The sequence below is a fragment of the Glossina fuscipes genome, unplaced genomic scaffold, assembly GCF_014805625.2.
Source record: "Glossina fuscipes isolate IAEA_lab_2018 unplaced genomic scaffold, Yale_Gfus_2 1, whole genome shotgun sequence".
In the NCBI taxonomy this organism is placed as follows: domain Eukaryota; kingdom Metazoa; phylum Arthropoda; class Insecta; order Diptera; family Glossinidae; genus Glossina; species Glossina fuscipes.
This window is the reverse complement of record NW_023998415.1, coordinates 46,535,602-46,551,309: the sequence shown is the minus strand read 5'-3', so window position 1 is coordinate 46,551,309 and position 15,708 is coordinate 46,535,602. Positions and strand designations below refer to the sequence as shown.

The following is a 15,708-nucleotide window of genomic DNA, read 5'->3' as shown; positions in this document are numbered from 1 at the left end:
CACAAACAGCAAAAAAAAAAAAAAACATTAAAAAAGTAGGCGAAATTTGTTTTGTTAATTAATTTGAATATTAAGCGCGAATTTTCAAGCGAATCTTTTCGATATCCGTTATCTGTCTACAAAAGATCGATTTACATCAATCCGTCCGTATTCAAAATTATCAAAGAATATGTAAACAACACTACTAATAATGTTTAACGTTTTACACATATGCATATATATATATATATTAGGCAAATAACTGATATTCTTATTTAAGGTAGGTGAGGTTATTACCGGTCTAAACCCTTTACGTGTTGAATTGTTGTAGACCAACGCCCAATATAATTGAAAATTTTCAATTGATTTTCAATGATTGTCTTTTTTACATTACAGTCTACTTCATAAGGTGCATTGTTCTGCGTGCATCAAGGAGCAGAGAAGACATTTGTAACTTAGCGAACCACGTACACATTGTGCCTGAGGATGAATAGCAAAATTGCTGCAGGCAATAACTCTCTGTCTGTCCAGCTGTCCGACCCCACATCACGTGTATATTAAGTGTATCCTCGATAAGCGTGAACAGCGAATCTGTTGCAATAATAAAAATCTTTGTCTACGAATAATTCGAAAGTGTTATACATTCTTGTTTAGCGCGGATGTACAGATAGATGTAACCGTGTCTACTTGCCACTCTCTCTCTCTCTCTCTCTCTCTCTCTCTTTCAAATTACGCCGGTACTATTTTAGTATTCCTTGACCGGCAGAAGACAACTACAGAAATCAGACATAACCTCAACATTGACCGATCAACTATTTCGACACATTCGCATATGTATTTGCTTTTAGAATGAATGATAGGAAGTAAATAAAGCATTGGACTTCTTCTTACTTGTTTCTCAACTGCTTGTATGATTTTATAATTAATGACCTAGAATTAGGATATATATTAATGGAAAAATGATTATTATCGGAGCATAGGGGAAAAGCGTAATTTGGATATAACATTTGAAGACGATGTATCTGTAGAAGCTGCTGCTATTCAATGAACTGATTAATACGATTGAGAAAAGAATAAGCGGATTGAAAATGCTTTCATCAGGACGGTATTGTTTCTAACTTGTGACTCTGAAAAATCTATTCCTGCATGTTCGAGATGATTTATTTATCTGAGAAATTAACCTTTGTAATACTAAGCTTTATTGAGCACACACAATTTAACATAACAATGTTATCTATGTAAACCTTGTACGACAAACACATCACTTTACCAAATTTTATCAAAATATCTCAAAAATTGCCAGCCGTAGCTTGAACACATATTTTTGAATCGATCAGTACAATAAAAGGTGTGTTTGCCTTAAGTTCTTCCACGTGCTGCATACGTTCGCATAAACTTAATATACCCTGTACCGAAAGTGATTTAGCTTATAAAACTTTGTGAGCAAATTAGAAACTATATAAAGTTAGTTTTGCTGAATATGCGCCTGAATGACCGAACAGGCAAAGGATATCGACTAACAAGTTAAATGTAATAGAATTTTATAAATTCTTTTAATTTCAGCAAGTCATGGAATTTAATTGAAGAAGGGAAAAAAAGAAAACGGTTACTCCGATCTCTAAATCAACAGTTAGATGAAATCGAAAGTAAACATTTAAGTCCATATACATAAGTGCTTTTCTTTTCGCACTTAAACCTTCCACAACGCCATCTCTGGGATAAGCGAATAAATATGAGCTTTCCGAATGGCAACTGTTGCCAGGGTTACCGTTTTTTGTGTCGGTAATATTTGCGATTTTTTTCCTATAGAATTGTGTAGCTGTGTAAAGCATTGTTAACAATAATATTAAATTTATTAAATTAATAATAAAATCATTATATTACTATTGTTTTTTTTCTTTCTTCTTCTTCTTCTTTTTAATTTATACGCAGACTTTAAAGTGCATAACTTTGTTTGTTAATCAACTTTTGTTTTGTAGAAGATTTGAAAACTTCAGCTGTGAATAAAATCAATATCAACATAAATCGTGTAGGGTGGGAAAAGGATCTTGTAAGAGTAGTGAAAAATGCAAGATAATACAAATAATTAATATAAGGCAGCAATGGGTGAATATTTTATTCTTCATTAAATGCAAATCTATCCTAACTCTTGATAAATATATAAAATTCTTTTATTCTTTTCATGATTTAAAGTTGCGGACTAGGGCTTTTTGGAAGAATATAATCGCGGCGAGAAAGGCGAAATCTTTTTTAATATCTTGCAAACACGAATTAAATCTAATAAGCTCTGAGGTTATTTTGAATTTATATAGGAAAGTGAATACGAAATAGTGATCAAATTTCCATATCTATCGCTAGAATTGAAAGATTTTAAAATGGATTTAATTTAGAAACCAACTGAAAAGTTTTGTTCCATGTTACAAAATTCGCTCGAGTACTCAAGAAGTATGTTATTGAAAGTAGACAAAATTCTTAATGCATGAGCATACTTCATAGCTGAATTAATTTGTCTGATTAATTCCGATAACGAACAAAATTCAAATATATTAAATATGTTGATTACGGTATTGAAGGTGCCATGGCCTTCATATACGAGCATAGTAAAATTTATGAGTGTTTGAATGTATGTCCCTGCTCGTTTGTCTTTTTATAGGACACTAGCGTCCCTAGATTAACCACTAAGAACACTGTGATGAGGAGGATTATGAGGATTATGAACTGAAATTGTTCGCCTGAACTTGGAATTCCCAGTAAGTATGGGTCATTTACACGAATTGATTACCTCCCTTCTCTTCCTGTACACCACTCGTCATTACTATCGATTGAATTATTTAGTGAAGGGACTGAGACGTGATCATCGTAAGCGATTTTACAGTGTTGCGAATATTTCGCAAAAGTTTACCGAATTTCATCATTTAGATTTGATATTTTGAAGTAAAAGTCATAACAAAAACGTAAGAAAATAATGGGTGAAAACTCAACTTATTTCCAATGGATAGCTGCTTATAATTTATGACGAGCCTTTAGAGTATTTTCCTTTTTTTTAAAGAGTTGCACATTTTTTTCTTTTTCTCTCCTTAAATTACTTTGTTGGCAATACTGGTTATTGCAGATGGCAAAAGCTTTCTGCACAATTTAAAAAAACAAAATTGAGCAGAAGAGGCGAAAAAGAAAAGAGAGAGTGAGTGAGAGAGAGAGAGAGAGAGAGAGAGGGAGAGAAAAGCACTTATTCTCTGGCCAAGTTTTTTACAAGTAAATAATGAATGAAAACGTCCCGTGAGGTCTTACACACAATTAACGTATTCACACACAAGCAAAAGTGCGTGTGAGGAGAGTATTTGCAGATATGTAAACAAACTTTTTTCTTCTTATTTTCACTGAGCTAAAGAGCTCTTATTGTATTCATTTGCTTATACTTTTTTGCTGCTTTGATACACAGAAATAGATAACGAGTACAAAGAGGGAAAAATGCTTACGCGCAGTAGCACAACAGGAACACGAAAACACCGGTAAATGGAAAATGGATTTGCATCCATTTCAGTATCTACACCCATATGGAAAGACATCATAGACTTTTATAAGCAGCGTTGCTTACAGTAGGTATGGAAGAGCAAAAGTAATAACATTTTAATTAGATTTTGTGTTTATGAGAAAAATTGATTTTTTTTTTTTTTTTTCTTTCTTTTCTTATTAAGAAACTTAATATATATCACTGGAATATTGGGAAATACTTTGTTTGCGTCTTTCGAATTTATTATATTTCAAAGAATACTTTTTATGAAATTTGAAAGAGGGGCATTTTATGTACTCTTTGCTATCTCCAAAGACACCCTATTATATTTAAGGATTTCATTTAATATTTGAAAAAAATTTTTTATTAAAAATTTTCATTATTTATCTTTGGTATTTGCATTTACATTCTATATTGTAAGCTTATTTAGATTTCAAGCATTGAAACGGTTCCCGAACTTCTTTTTAACAGCAGCTTATCGCTTGACATTGGACGATTAAACAAAACCAAACTAGAATTTTGTACATAGTTTACATAATAACTAGGGCTGGGCTGGAGGGGATCAAATTTGTTTAATCAGTTCCCTTGGCTACAGATCAGAAATAATTCTACTCTAATAATCTCATATCGGAGTCATATGTTGAATGGCTGGTAAGTTTATTAAATTATCGACCTTGATGGTCTTTCAAGAATTCAAATTGTCTGATGTTGTCACGCTCTGTGAAAATTAGTCCTGTTTATGTCACTCAACGTCTTAGTTCACTCTCCTGTTACCCGTTGCCGTTCCAATACCTTCTTTGATGGCACCTTTTAAAATCCACATTCCAACTGTTGATGACCCACATTTCAACATCACTTGCTGCTGCTTGGTGTCCATTCATTTGCATCAAAGGGACGGAACAAATTGGAAAATTGCACGAAATCTGCACGATCCGAACAATTATGATCGGATATACTATAATATTCGGTTACGGCATTTATTTTCCTTTCAATGATCACGATGCTATCTTCATGAATCACATATGTCACATAACGTTTCAATAAGGAAGATCGCCATTTTTTAAATGCAAATACCATTTAAGCTTTCTATGCACGGACGGTGTTATACGCATTTTTTTCGACATGGTGGGTGCGAGCGGTCTGAGCGACATCGTCCGATGTTAGGAAAATGTTTGCGATCAAAAGTGATAAAAATGCCAATTGCGGACGAGTGAGGAATGTGACTTTCAATATAACCAAAATTCTATGATTTTCTGATAGGTGAGTGAGTAAACATTTTCCTTCCATTTCAGCGTTAACTACGCATAAATAATTTCAAACGAACATTTGAAGAGAAATCGCGTCCACAAATCGTCTTTGCCTTAAGATAGAAAAGATGATACAAAAAGGTTTGCATCTCTCGCCTGCAGTTCGGAAGCGGAGCCAATAGAGCCACATGAGCCAACAGGGATATGAGTCTTCGTACGTAGATGCGATAAATGCATTTTTTGTAACAAATGTATTTAGAAGAAAAAAGAAAGAAAGAAAAAACTAATCGATATCTTGCCTTGGGTTTAATACGATTTTTATTGCATTCGGTTGGACAAGTTTTGTACATTAATTTCTTGCTTCTTTTAGTTGAGAAAATTTACTTAAAGACCGAGAAAAAGACCGCAATGTGCCGAAGTGGTTAGGTTAAGGAGTCCGTCCATCTAACTTATGTAACGCTCTACTTTCTATCTACGATCGAAAGAGTTGTAATAATTTTTAAAGAGAATTTGTAGAAAAATTCCTTTAAAACTAAGTATTAATAGTTCGTGCCGCGTGATTTAAGCACTCTTTCTGTTCTTATTTAATCTTATATTGAAAATTTGAGAAAAGGAAAGAAAAAAAAAACTAAAATAAATAAATAAATAAACGAATGCATGCTTTCATATATGTGTGCTATAGGAATGAATGGCGGTATAGAGGGGGTTTAACGAGGATTAATCATAACAGAGTTGCTTATATATACATACATACATACATACATACATACATAAATATATAATGAGATTTCTTGTTTAACGATGGACGGTCAATAAGAATTAATGGCAACTTTTCAGCTTATAATTCGACCAACAAAAGCTTCCTATTTCATAGTTTTTATGTGCTAAGCTACAAACACCTTTCATTATGTACACATATCTATGTACATACGTATACATGTACATCACATCGGGTCCAATCCAATCATAATTTCGCAAACGAAAACGCATTCCAGCTTATGATTGCGCGAATTGTAATAAAACTCGTGACTTTAGCTTGAGGCCGAATTCCAATATGGGTCAAAAAACATTACATGCAGCCAAATGCAATGACATCAAAAAAGCCAATGACTTGCAAGAATAGCAATAATAGTAATAATAATAATAAAAATAATAATAATAATAATAATAATAACGAAACTAGATGTGTTATATATATATATGGATGTATAAGTGTGTATTTGATATGCACGAATGTAAGCAAAACGCTTGCATCTGAGCATAGCCAATGCAATGCATTGCAGTAAATATTTGTATTTATCTATTTTGAATACAAGTTGGCGGTATTCATGTATGTATGCCTGTCTGGTAGCTGATGATGCCGTTAAAGACTACACCAGCGCTAGAATCGGCACCACTGACGTTATAATTGTACATATGTAGTAGGATACATAAAATGTATCTATGCATATGAATATATGTCCGCTGAAAAATAAAACGAGGAAAAACAAACAAACAAACAAACAAACAAACAACAACAACAACAATAATAATAATAATAATAAAAACAATCACTAAAGCGTCAGCCACTGCGACAGCACTTGTAATAACAAATGTACACAAAAATAAAATTAAACAAAACGTCATCTGGTAATGCATTCTCATTGCATAGAAGTCTGGTTTTGTTTCATTTCTTCTTTTGTGCTTTTGTTATTTAATATAATAAAAAAAAAAAAAAAAAAAAAAAACGAAAAAAAGAAAAAAAGTAAAATAGAAGAATAACAATAACAAGCGAATACGTTTTTTTTTTTTTCTTACTATTTTTATTCGCTTCTATTTTATTCTGTCCGTTACAGACTTTACACCCGCGATGCGATGCATTGCATTGCATTGCATTGCATTGCATTCAAGTAACTTTTTACTTTAGAGCTAGCTTATCCACACACATGTAAGATTTTCCTGATGCTATGTAAAAATGTACGTACATGCATGCATACATATAAATACACGCGAGCATATAAATGTGAAAGGCTCCTCTTATGAAAACCGATGATTACATAAACTTCACACACAGAATTTTACGGGCAAATAATAAACAGTTACAAACACATGGATGTAAATTTACACATATGCACGCGTGTATGCATATGTATAAATGTTTTGATACAAGCACACCATTCCATTCTTATTTAAAAATGTGAATATTTGTATACAACACACAATTGGCTTTTTTTTCCTTCTATTAAAATACACACAAAAAAAAAACACATTTGCGCTCATATATACATACATATGTATATATATATAAATATATTTGAACGGAGGCATACACTTAAGCACCAACAACAACACCAACAACAGCCAACAAATGAAGATATACTTTAGTTGTGAATATGTTTTAAAGCAAGATTAAGAATTTTTTATACATACACACACACACATATATACGCGTATAAAGAAGAAAAACAAGCGAAAACGTGATGAACAACAAAATATTTATAGCAACGATACACTGTAAAAAATCGGTTTTTATTCATAATAGCAATTCGCAAAAGTTAAGCGATAATTAAAGGAGAAGGGAACATTTTTCCATCGATCCATTCACTGTTTAGGCAAATATAGACCGTCCGTCTTCCCCTGCGTGTTACCAATTTTATTTATCAATCTAAACTTTTAGTGCAAATTACGAGATATCTCGTAGTTGCCAATGTATACGTGCACACACACACAAACACATACAAACTTAAGGATTTGATATTATAGAAATGTTATACGCGTACCGTGACGAAACATTCGCATCTACATTTTTCAGTTTATTCACGAAATAGCTAAACCAGAATAGTTTCGTATCATATGTCAATCACTGAACTTTCACGCGCCTGGGCCTTTTAAGGCCAAACAAATACTTTGTTAATAGTGTAATGGGCAAACGTTCAAATTTTATGGTTATAATTGCCATCGTCTTCTTTCAAGTCGAACGTACACTTCATAGTCCTTCTTGATCACTACTACCCGTGCTCATATGTAAAGCAAACATCCTTTGTGTAGTCTATTTAGATATAAAAAAAATTAAGCACCACCAGTACCCAGCACCATATGCCCTATTGGATAATAAATTTACGTGATTTAATATTACAAAATACAAAAGATATGTCTATTAGTGCTTAGGAAATGGACTTTTCCCACTTTCAAAATGAACGGCTTATATATATGTTAGGTTGGCGGAAAAGTTCTATCACCGAATATTCCTTAGGTATGAATTACACTCGAACGTGAGTCAGAAATCCAGCCATTATCGCCCAAATCAACTATCTGTTTTGCAACTCCAATCTCCAAAACGTAATTTGATAAATTAACCTTGGCAGATCGGAACATTTACAAATTTCGCTTCCGCTTCGTGTCACCTAAATTTCTACAAGCAATCCATGCATTGCTTTCTTTGTAGCACTCATACGGAATGCAATTTATTCGCTGCACTTCGTAACTAACTGAGGAAGAATATTGAAAGCAATCCCCTTATATCCCACACGCGTGGGTGGTACAGTGGACGAATTCCACCAGCTTGCCTTGACCTGACAAATCCAAATTACCTATAGGTAATAAAATACGACAAAACTTTCCCGCCAAGCTATTAAATAAATATATATAATAAATAATATATATATAGATATATATATATATATATATGTACCTATATACTATTGAGACTAAAGTGAACGTCGTTAGTATAAACAATTTTGCGATAAAAGTCGTCATTTGTGTAACGCAGAATTTTGATAATTTTCAAACATTCTTGAAACTAATTCATGATTACGTAAGCAAGTCTTGGATTAGTTGGAACACATTAATAAGAAGTGAAAGAAAACTGATGGCATAATCTTTGGTAAGTAGGGCGCTTTATCAAAATGCTATGAGCACTATTTAGCCAGCCTGACTAGCGGAATCAATTTTGTTAGCTGTTTTTACCTATAAAAATTACTATTTTTGGGTAAATACCTGCTCAGTATAAAGTTGGATCACAATAGATTGCCTGACCGATAGAAAGCCAAAGGTATTGGAGAAGCCCCTTTATACACATCGGAAAGTAAATATAAATTAATGTAAATAATATATCCATATCATCGTCCAGCACAAACAGAGACAAAAGAAGTAAAAAAATAAAGAGCTGGCGAAAAATTGACCTTGGCTAGCCAAAATTTCACATTTTTTTTCAATACTTTCATAATGCGCAGATACCAACTTCAAATTATATAAGTTCTTCCGTCCGTCCGTCCGTCTGTCCGTCTTACCAATCGTTTGCTATCTGCGCTCAACATTCTCCCGTTGGCGAAGATGAAGATATCGCCTACAAATTTGGCAAGGACACGCCTACAATGCCTAAACGCCTATTCAATAAACACTGTGGTACACTTTTGCTTTCTGTGCTTGTTTGCTTGTTACCACCACGTGAATTAAATATGGCCAATAATCGGCCACGCCTACCATAAAAATTCCGGTTTTTTCCTGTGTTTCTGCTTGTCTAGGGTATAAAAGAAAAAAAATTCCCTCATCACCGAATTTAATTTTATTACTTGTTATTAATTATTGACTTTCAATATTATTTCTATGTTGTAAGAGATATCAGGAACCCTAAGCTTTTTTTTTATATTTTCTTTAAAATTAAAAATGTTGGCAAATTAAAATTTCAATGTCATGTTAATGCGTGACTTTGCGAACGCAACGACAGGATATTAGCTTTGTTGATGACTAGCATTTTAGAAAGCAAGACTCCACCAGGTACTCCTTGGCCGGGTTAAGGCATCATTCGAAGAGGTGCTAATACATTTGCAAATTTGTATTTTCTTCAAGTCGAAAACTTTACACACATGCACACGAGTAGTAGACATAAAAAGGTCCGATAAATATTATAATAATAATAATAATAATAATAATAATAATAATGATAATAACTTTTTTCTAAATGTCTTTTGCATAAGTTATTTTTTCCACAATTTCACTTTATTGCAACTCTATTAAATATTTAAGGCAAGTGACTTTTTTTTTACCCTGATTTGCATAATTCATCAGACTACTACACTCTGGCTGACTTTGGTTAACTATAGGTTTTGTTGCAGAAATCAGAAGTTCCCAACAATCGTGTTACTAATAAGCTTAAGGTATTATATATATATATATATGTCTTTATGAGTCTCACTTGAAAAATAAAAAATAAAATTTTAGAAAAAAAAAAAAAACCATCATTTCTCTCTTCTCTCAATAATAGTGGCGATTTTTTGCACTCTATATAAAATTCGGATAACAAATTCGAGAGGGAAACTATGTAGAATTGATACAGATTTTGCGTATTTTTAATTAATAATAATTGGTTTTTACTATTGTAAAACAGACACACAAAGGCACACATGTTCATTCATTGCATTTATGATATGCACACCTAGGCAGAATTGAATTGCATTTGCACTACGCATCCAATATGTAGGGCGCGATAAAAATGCCAGTAATAGCTTTCTGATATAATGTAAATTCGAAAAAATCAAATAAATTAATTTCAACAAATTATTGAAAATATAAGATTTGGTTTGTATAGGCGAGAAATTTAAAAAAAAAAAAAAAAAAAAAAAAACCGATTTATTGAAATTGCTGAATAAGCAAAGTGCGGATCAGCTTAAGTCACGCGAAATAAAGTTTGAAAAATTCTGATGCAGACATACACAGGCACGTACATTTCACCATAACTAAATTCATTTCTGTTTGCTTCAATGTGTGGCGAAAATGAGAAGAAAAAAATTCCATTCACATTCGGCTTCGTATGGGCATTTTTCAAGTCACATATGTGGCTTTCTCTAGAAAATTTTTCCCATTGCGACAAATTATAATTCAAAATAACTTAATGCACTATGGTAGGCAAACATACGTTTATCTGCAAATAACTTAATTGCCAGCAATAAGCATTTTCGTACATTAACTCGAAACGTTAATCTACTGATAAAGTACATGCCTACGTGCAACAAGTGGATATGATAAATTTACAGGCAGCAGGGCTTCGATTTGATATTGATATGATTTAGCAATCATTGTCAATTTTCGATATAAAGTTTTCTTTTTCGAAAAAAAAGGTTTCCTAAAAAATTTCATTTATTCATATTTATTTATTGAATCTGAATGATCGTAAGATCTATTCAAGTTGAGATCAAATAAATTTATATTAGCGATTTCTTGCATTTTTTTATGCTGCCATTAACTTACCTTCAATTTCGTTGCGACGTCTACGCGACATACTATTATAATACTGCATTTCAGATTTCTCGGTAGATTCGTTTTCCTGTTTCTCGTCTTCGGTGTGCACGGGCGAGGAAGGCCCCGACGAAGCGCTTGCTGCCGATGATGATATTGAGGTGCTGCCGCTCATAATACCATTGCCGTTAGTCATTGAAATACTGTTGCCTACACTATCAATCGAGGCGCGTTTAGCTGCGTATATATATGCTGTACTTGAGGGTGAGGATAGATTATTACGATCATCGCCTTCAATTAAATCTATGGATTTTTTGCGAGGTTTTTCCGGTGGTATTGGCGCTAAACCATTTTGCTCTTCAATGCTACGTTGTTGAGCGGCAGCCACCGCTGCCGATTTAGTTGGTGGCGGCGGTGGCGGTGCCTCCGATATTTTCGTTGGCGATCGTACACGCTCGGGATTCACTTTCACGGGACTTAAATTTTTGGGTTTAGCTGCTGGTATGGGTGGCAAAGGTGGTGACTTAACAGGACTACCAATTTTGTTGGTGCTTCTCGGCTTAATTTCTGGCGGCACCGAAAAATGTCGTATAGGTGGGCTGGGAGGCTTTTCATCTTGTGTTAAATTTGTAACAATGGCTGGACGTGAATCCGTTTGGCAAGAATTTTTCAGATTAGTTGAAGAGGAGGTGGTGCACGCGATATTCTGTTGATTTTCTTTCATTTGTATCATTGAACTTGGTATAAGTACTGTACCTGGGCCGGTGCGTATAATATCGCAACGATTTTGATCGCTATGAGATCGTGTGGTTTTGGTCTTTGTAAAATGTGAAGTCCATTTTTTTTGTTTTTCTATCAATTCGCGCGAATTGAATTTGCGTTCCGGCTTCTCCGGTTTATCATTTGCTAATAAAGCACTTACACTCCCCGCCGCCGAAGTGCCGCCAGATCTTTCATTGTCTTCTATCTTAAGCCTAGAAATGTTATGCTGAAATTTTGGACTGGGTTCCATAATGAATTTTGAAGTATTTAACGTAGGACCTCCATTAAGTTGATTACAATTATTATTCGCTAATGAAGCGGCCACTTGGCATCCCGACGGAAATGGTGAACGACGTTTTGGCGGCGAAGCCGATCTATCTGAAGAACGCGACGACGATCGTTCCGTATGATTCAATTCACAGAGATTATCTTCACGTGACCCTGAACGTTTCACACTCAAATTCGAATTGCTTTCTACGCCCAGCTTCTCGAAGAGGGCACGAGCATTATTGAAGCGAGCCGAATGCGATTCAGTCCGCACCACAGTAACTGGATTGCCAGAGTTATTTGCCGCAACAGCGGCTGCAGCGGCAGCAGCTGCTGCTGCCGCAGCACTTAACTGCTCTACCGGTTGAATTTCAATTGGTTTGCGTTGAAAAAGATTCGCAATCTGCGAAACTTTACCAACCGCCGTAGGTTGCTGCATCGATTTCTCCATAATATTGCAATCGATGTAAATGTCGAGGGTTATTCAACTAAAATAGAAGAAAAAAACAAAAAAATATGGAGTGATTAGGAAGAAGAATAATTGAAGTTAAAAAACATCTGATTTCCTAAAGGGATTGATTACAAGTAAATTCATCATTGCTTTCGTCGAAAATTCAATGCAATTATCTTAAAAACTAATTACGTGCATTGTTTTAAAATAAATTTAATAACGGGAAAAAAACAAAAAAATGTAAAAATTTCTACTCCATCAACAAAATTAGTATTTAAAAAAAAAAAAAAAAAGAAAAAAAAAACCAAAAATAGTTAAAAATTCAAAAACAGCTTTTACTAGAAAAGAGAACAAAATTATAATAAATTCATAAAATATACAGGTGTTCTGACAACACTGATAATGGTGTTATGGGGCGACGAGGGGCAAAGCTGCCGACCACCACGATTCATAGCAAACAAGTAAAACAATTAAAGCCTTTATCTGCTATCTTATGAATTTTCGTTATCAGAAAACATGAAAATAAACTAAAATTGATTTTATATTTCCAAGAACTTTCGAAACTTTGAAACACAAACACAAACGTAACCACAAACTTGAGAAACGTTATAAAGATTGTATCTATACGCTATATACAGAAAAGTAAACGGGAAAAAAAGCGTAGAATGCTACATATGAAGAAGGCGCATCTGATTTAAAATGGATCTTGCTCTTGCCCTCAGCATGACATATACAATAACGTGAACGACTTAAAAGAATAGCTTATGTATTTTAAGTAAAAAAAAGATTTGAATTTAATTTTATGATTTTCTCATCGAGGCGCCTTACATTCATTTTCATCTCTGTTTACTTTATATATATATATATATATGGCAAACCTACAATTTCTTTTTTTTTATTCGAGTTTGCCAGGATTACTGGATTTTTGAGCAAAAATTTCAAGATCATGATTGAACAAATCTTTTGATCGATTTTACACAAGTAGCGTCCATGAAAGTCTTATCGCAAGGTGATTAAAATGCATGATACAATTTTAATACACTTTACACTCTATTCGGTGTTGCTTACTTGCTTTATTCGATATGTTATATGCCATTTGCCTTTAACTAGCAAATGAGAATTGTATGCCATTTTATGCCATTTTACGGATCAAGACCGCAAGGCACATGCAGCACACAAGTATTTTTTACACAATTGAACTATAATTTAATATGACCTAAGGCGGAAGTGTCCTTCCTATTCGCGTAACACAGTGGCTGTCAACAAAAATAGGCAGGTAATGGCCGTAATCTAATGGGTGTGTGCCTAAACGACCAGTGTCTTTACCGACTGACCACTTAGTATAGTTACGAGCGAGGAAAACTTCTTCCGCGAACATTGAGACTTGGCAGTCGCGGTTCTTACCTACTTGTCTATCCAAGTGGATAAGGATATCCATTCGCCACATCAATGTTTTCCTATAGAAATGTTCATCTTTTTGCTTGAGCTTTGAGTTATTTGCTTTTTTTTGTGCAAGTCTAGCAACGAAATGACATAAATTAAAAACCTAAAGGGTGTTTGCTTTATGCACAACTGCTCTAGAATGAATAATGAATGGAGTTACATGATAGAAAGAAAGAAAACCAAAAAGAAGAGATTTTAAGAAACTAAATATTGCTATGTAATAAAATGTAAAAAAGACGGGACATAGCCAGTTAAAACCAGCCAATTAAGATTTTCGCAATGCTTCTTGAAAAAAAAAAAAAAAAAAAAAAAAAATTACGAGTCCCCTATGATTTATTTCTTCGATCAGGAACTAGAGCAGTAAGTGCCGGAAGAATCAAATTTGGGAAGTATATCGAACCAGCCGATCAGATCAGATTGATCTGGTTAAACACGAACTTGTTTGACTCGTAAATATGACAAAGCTTACATCATTCAGACATTAAGATAGATCCCAAGCACTTGATGGATTATTTGAAATAACATTTATTATCGTTAACTATTGTTAGTAGTGGACCAATGAAGATCCGTTCTCAAGTGTTTACGACTTTCCTTTTACTGCAAATTTTTAAAACTTAAAACTTAATGAACGCGTTTCAGTTCTTACGACTCTTTCTTTACCATATTAACTGAGTTTAAATCGTGATCGTTGGCTTTTTGTTTCCATTTAGATATAGTTTTAATTAAATTTTTAGTGAAAGAACTTTAAAATAAAATGAACGGATGACTGGAAGAGAAAAAACAGCAAATCATGGGAAGATAACTTAACTCTTATAAAATATTTTTAATTTATGTAATAACACACATATACCAGATATCTATCTCAGATATATATATTAACTTATGCATAGTTATGAATGCATATAATTATATTCCCTATCATGTATTTTTGATTTTGCCATAGAGTTCTACTAACAGGAAATGTTTGAAAAATCTTCTTCGTTTTCTTCGTTTTTTGGTTTTTTCTCAGTTCATTGCTACCAACGTTTTTTCTATTCCTAATGCCAAAAATTTATTAAACTTCGTCATATATTAGCTTAAATTATATATGAAAATGTTGAGCCAGCCTTGCTATCTTATCTTTTATCTTAAATGTTGCAAAAAGTTAATTTTGATGTGCAAGATGACCCATATAATTGTAATACTATTTTAAACAATAGTTAAATAGATAAACAAATTATCAGAAATATATTTTAGAATATCATGGAAGATAATCAACCCTACATGGCAATTAAACAATTAAAAATCTTCAATCTTGTCTATGGATTACATACATTCGACTTCCTGGAGTGTACACACACCATTCTTATACCCACCACCGAAGAATGCAAGGTTTATTCATTTTGTCAAAACGTTTGCAATGCCCAGAAGAAAGCATCAGAGTATATATATACACAGTATATATATATATTCTTTATCAGCATGAAATTCTAAATCAATATAAGCATGACTGTCTGTTCGCCTGTCCGCGTGCCCGTCTGTTGTAATCATTCTCAGGGGCGCAAAAATGAAGCTATCGACTTCAAATTTGGCGGAAACATTCAATTCAGAATTTTTAACATTATCTTAATAATTTCAAATAAGCCCCTCAAAGGACAGACACAACTAAATAGATATAAAATTTTGTGCATTCATCCTGCGGCAGTGAGTATAAACAACCACATACTCGTAAAGTCTATATGTTCTGAGAGACATTTCTATCCACCGTCCATTTTTTTTAAAAACCTCTGCAAGTTACGTAAAGCAAGCAAGGCGATGAGAATATTTTGCAAACCGCGCACAAATCCTGGTAACCA

At 33.5% G+C, this 15,708-nt stretch overlaps 1 protein-coding gene across 10 annotated transcripts in view; it reads right to left on the bottom strand.

The window, feature by feature from the left end:
- LOC119645162 overlaps positions 1-15,708 on the bottom strand; it is a 106,205-nt gene that overhangs the window by 81,691 nt on the left and 8,806 nt on the right. For all 10 annotated transcript variants that reach the window (XM_038045129.1, XM_038045133.1, XM_038045131.1 and 7 more), the window contains exon 2: positions 10,963-12,467. In XM_038045129.1, coding sequence (XP_037901057.1) covers positions 10,963-12,430 — 1,468 coding nt within the window. In that variant the 5' untranslated portion in view covers positions 12,431-12,467. The remainder of the gene's footprint in view (positions 1-10,962; positions 12,468-15,708) is intronic.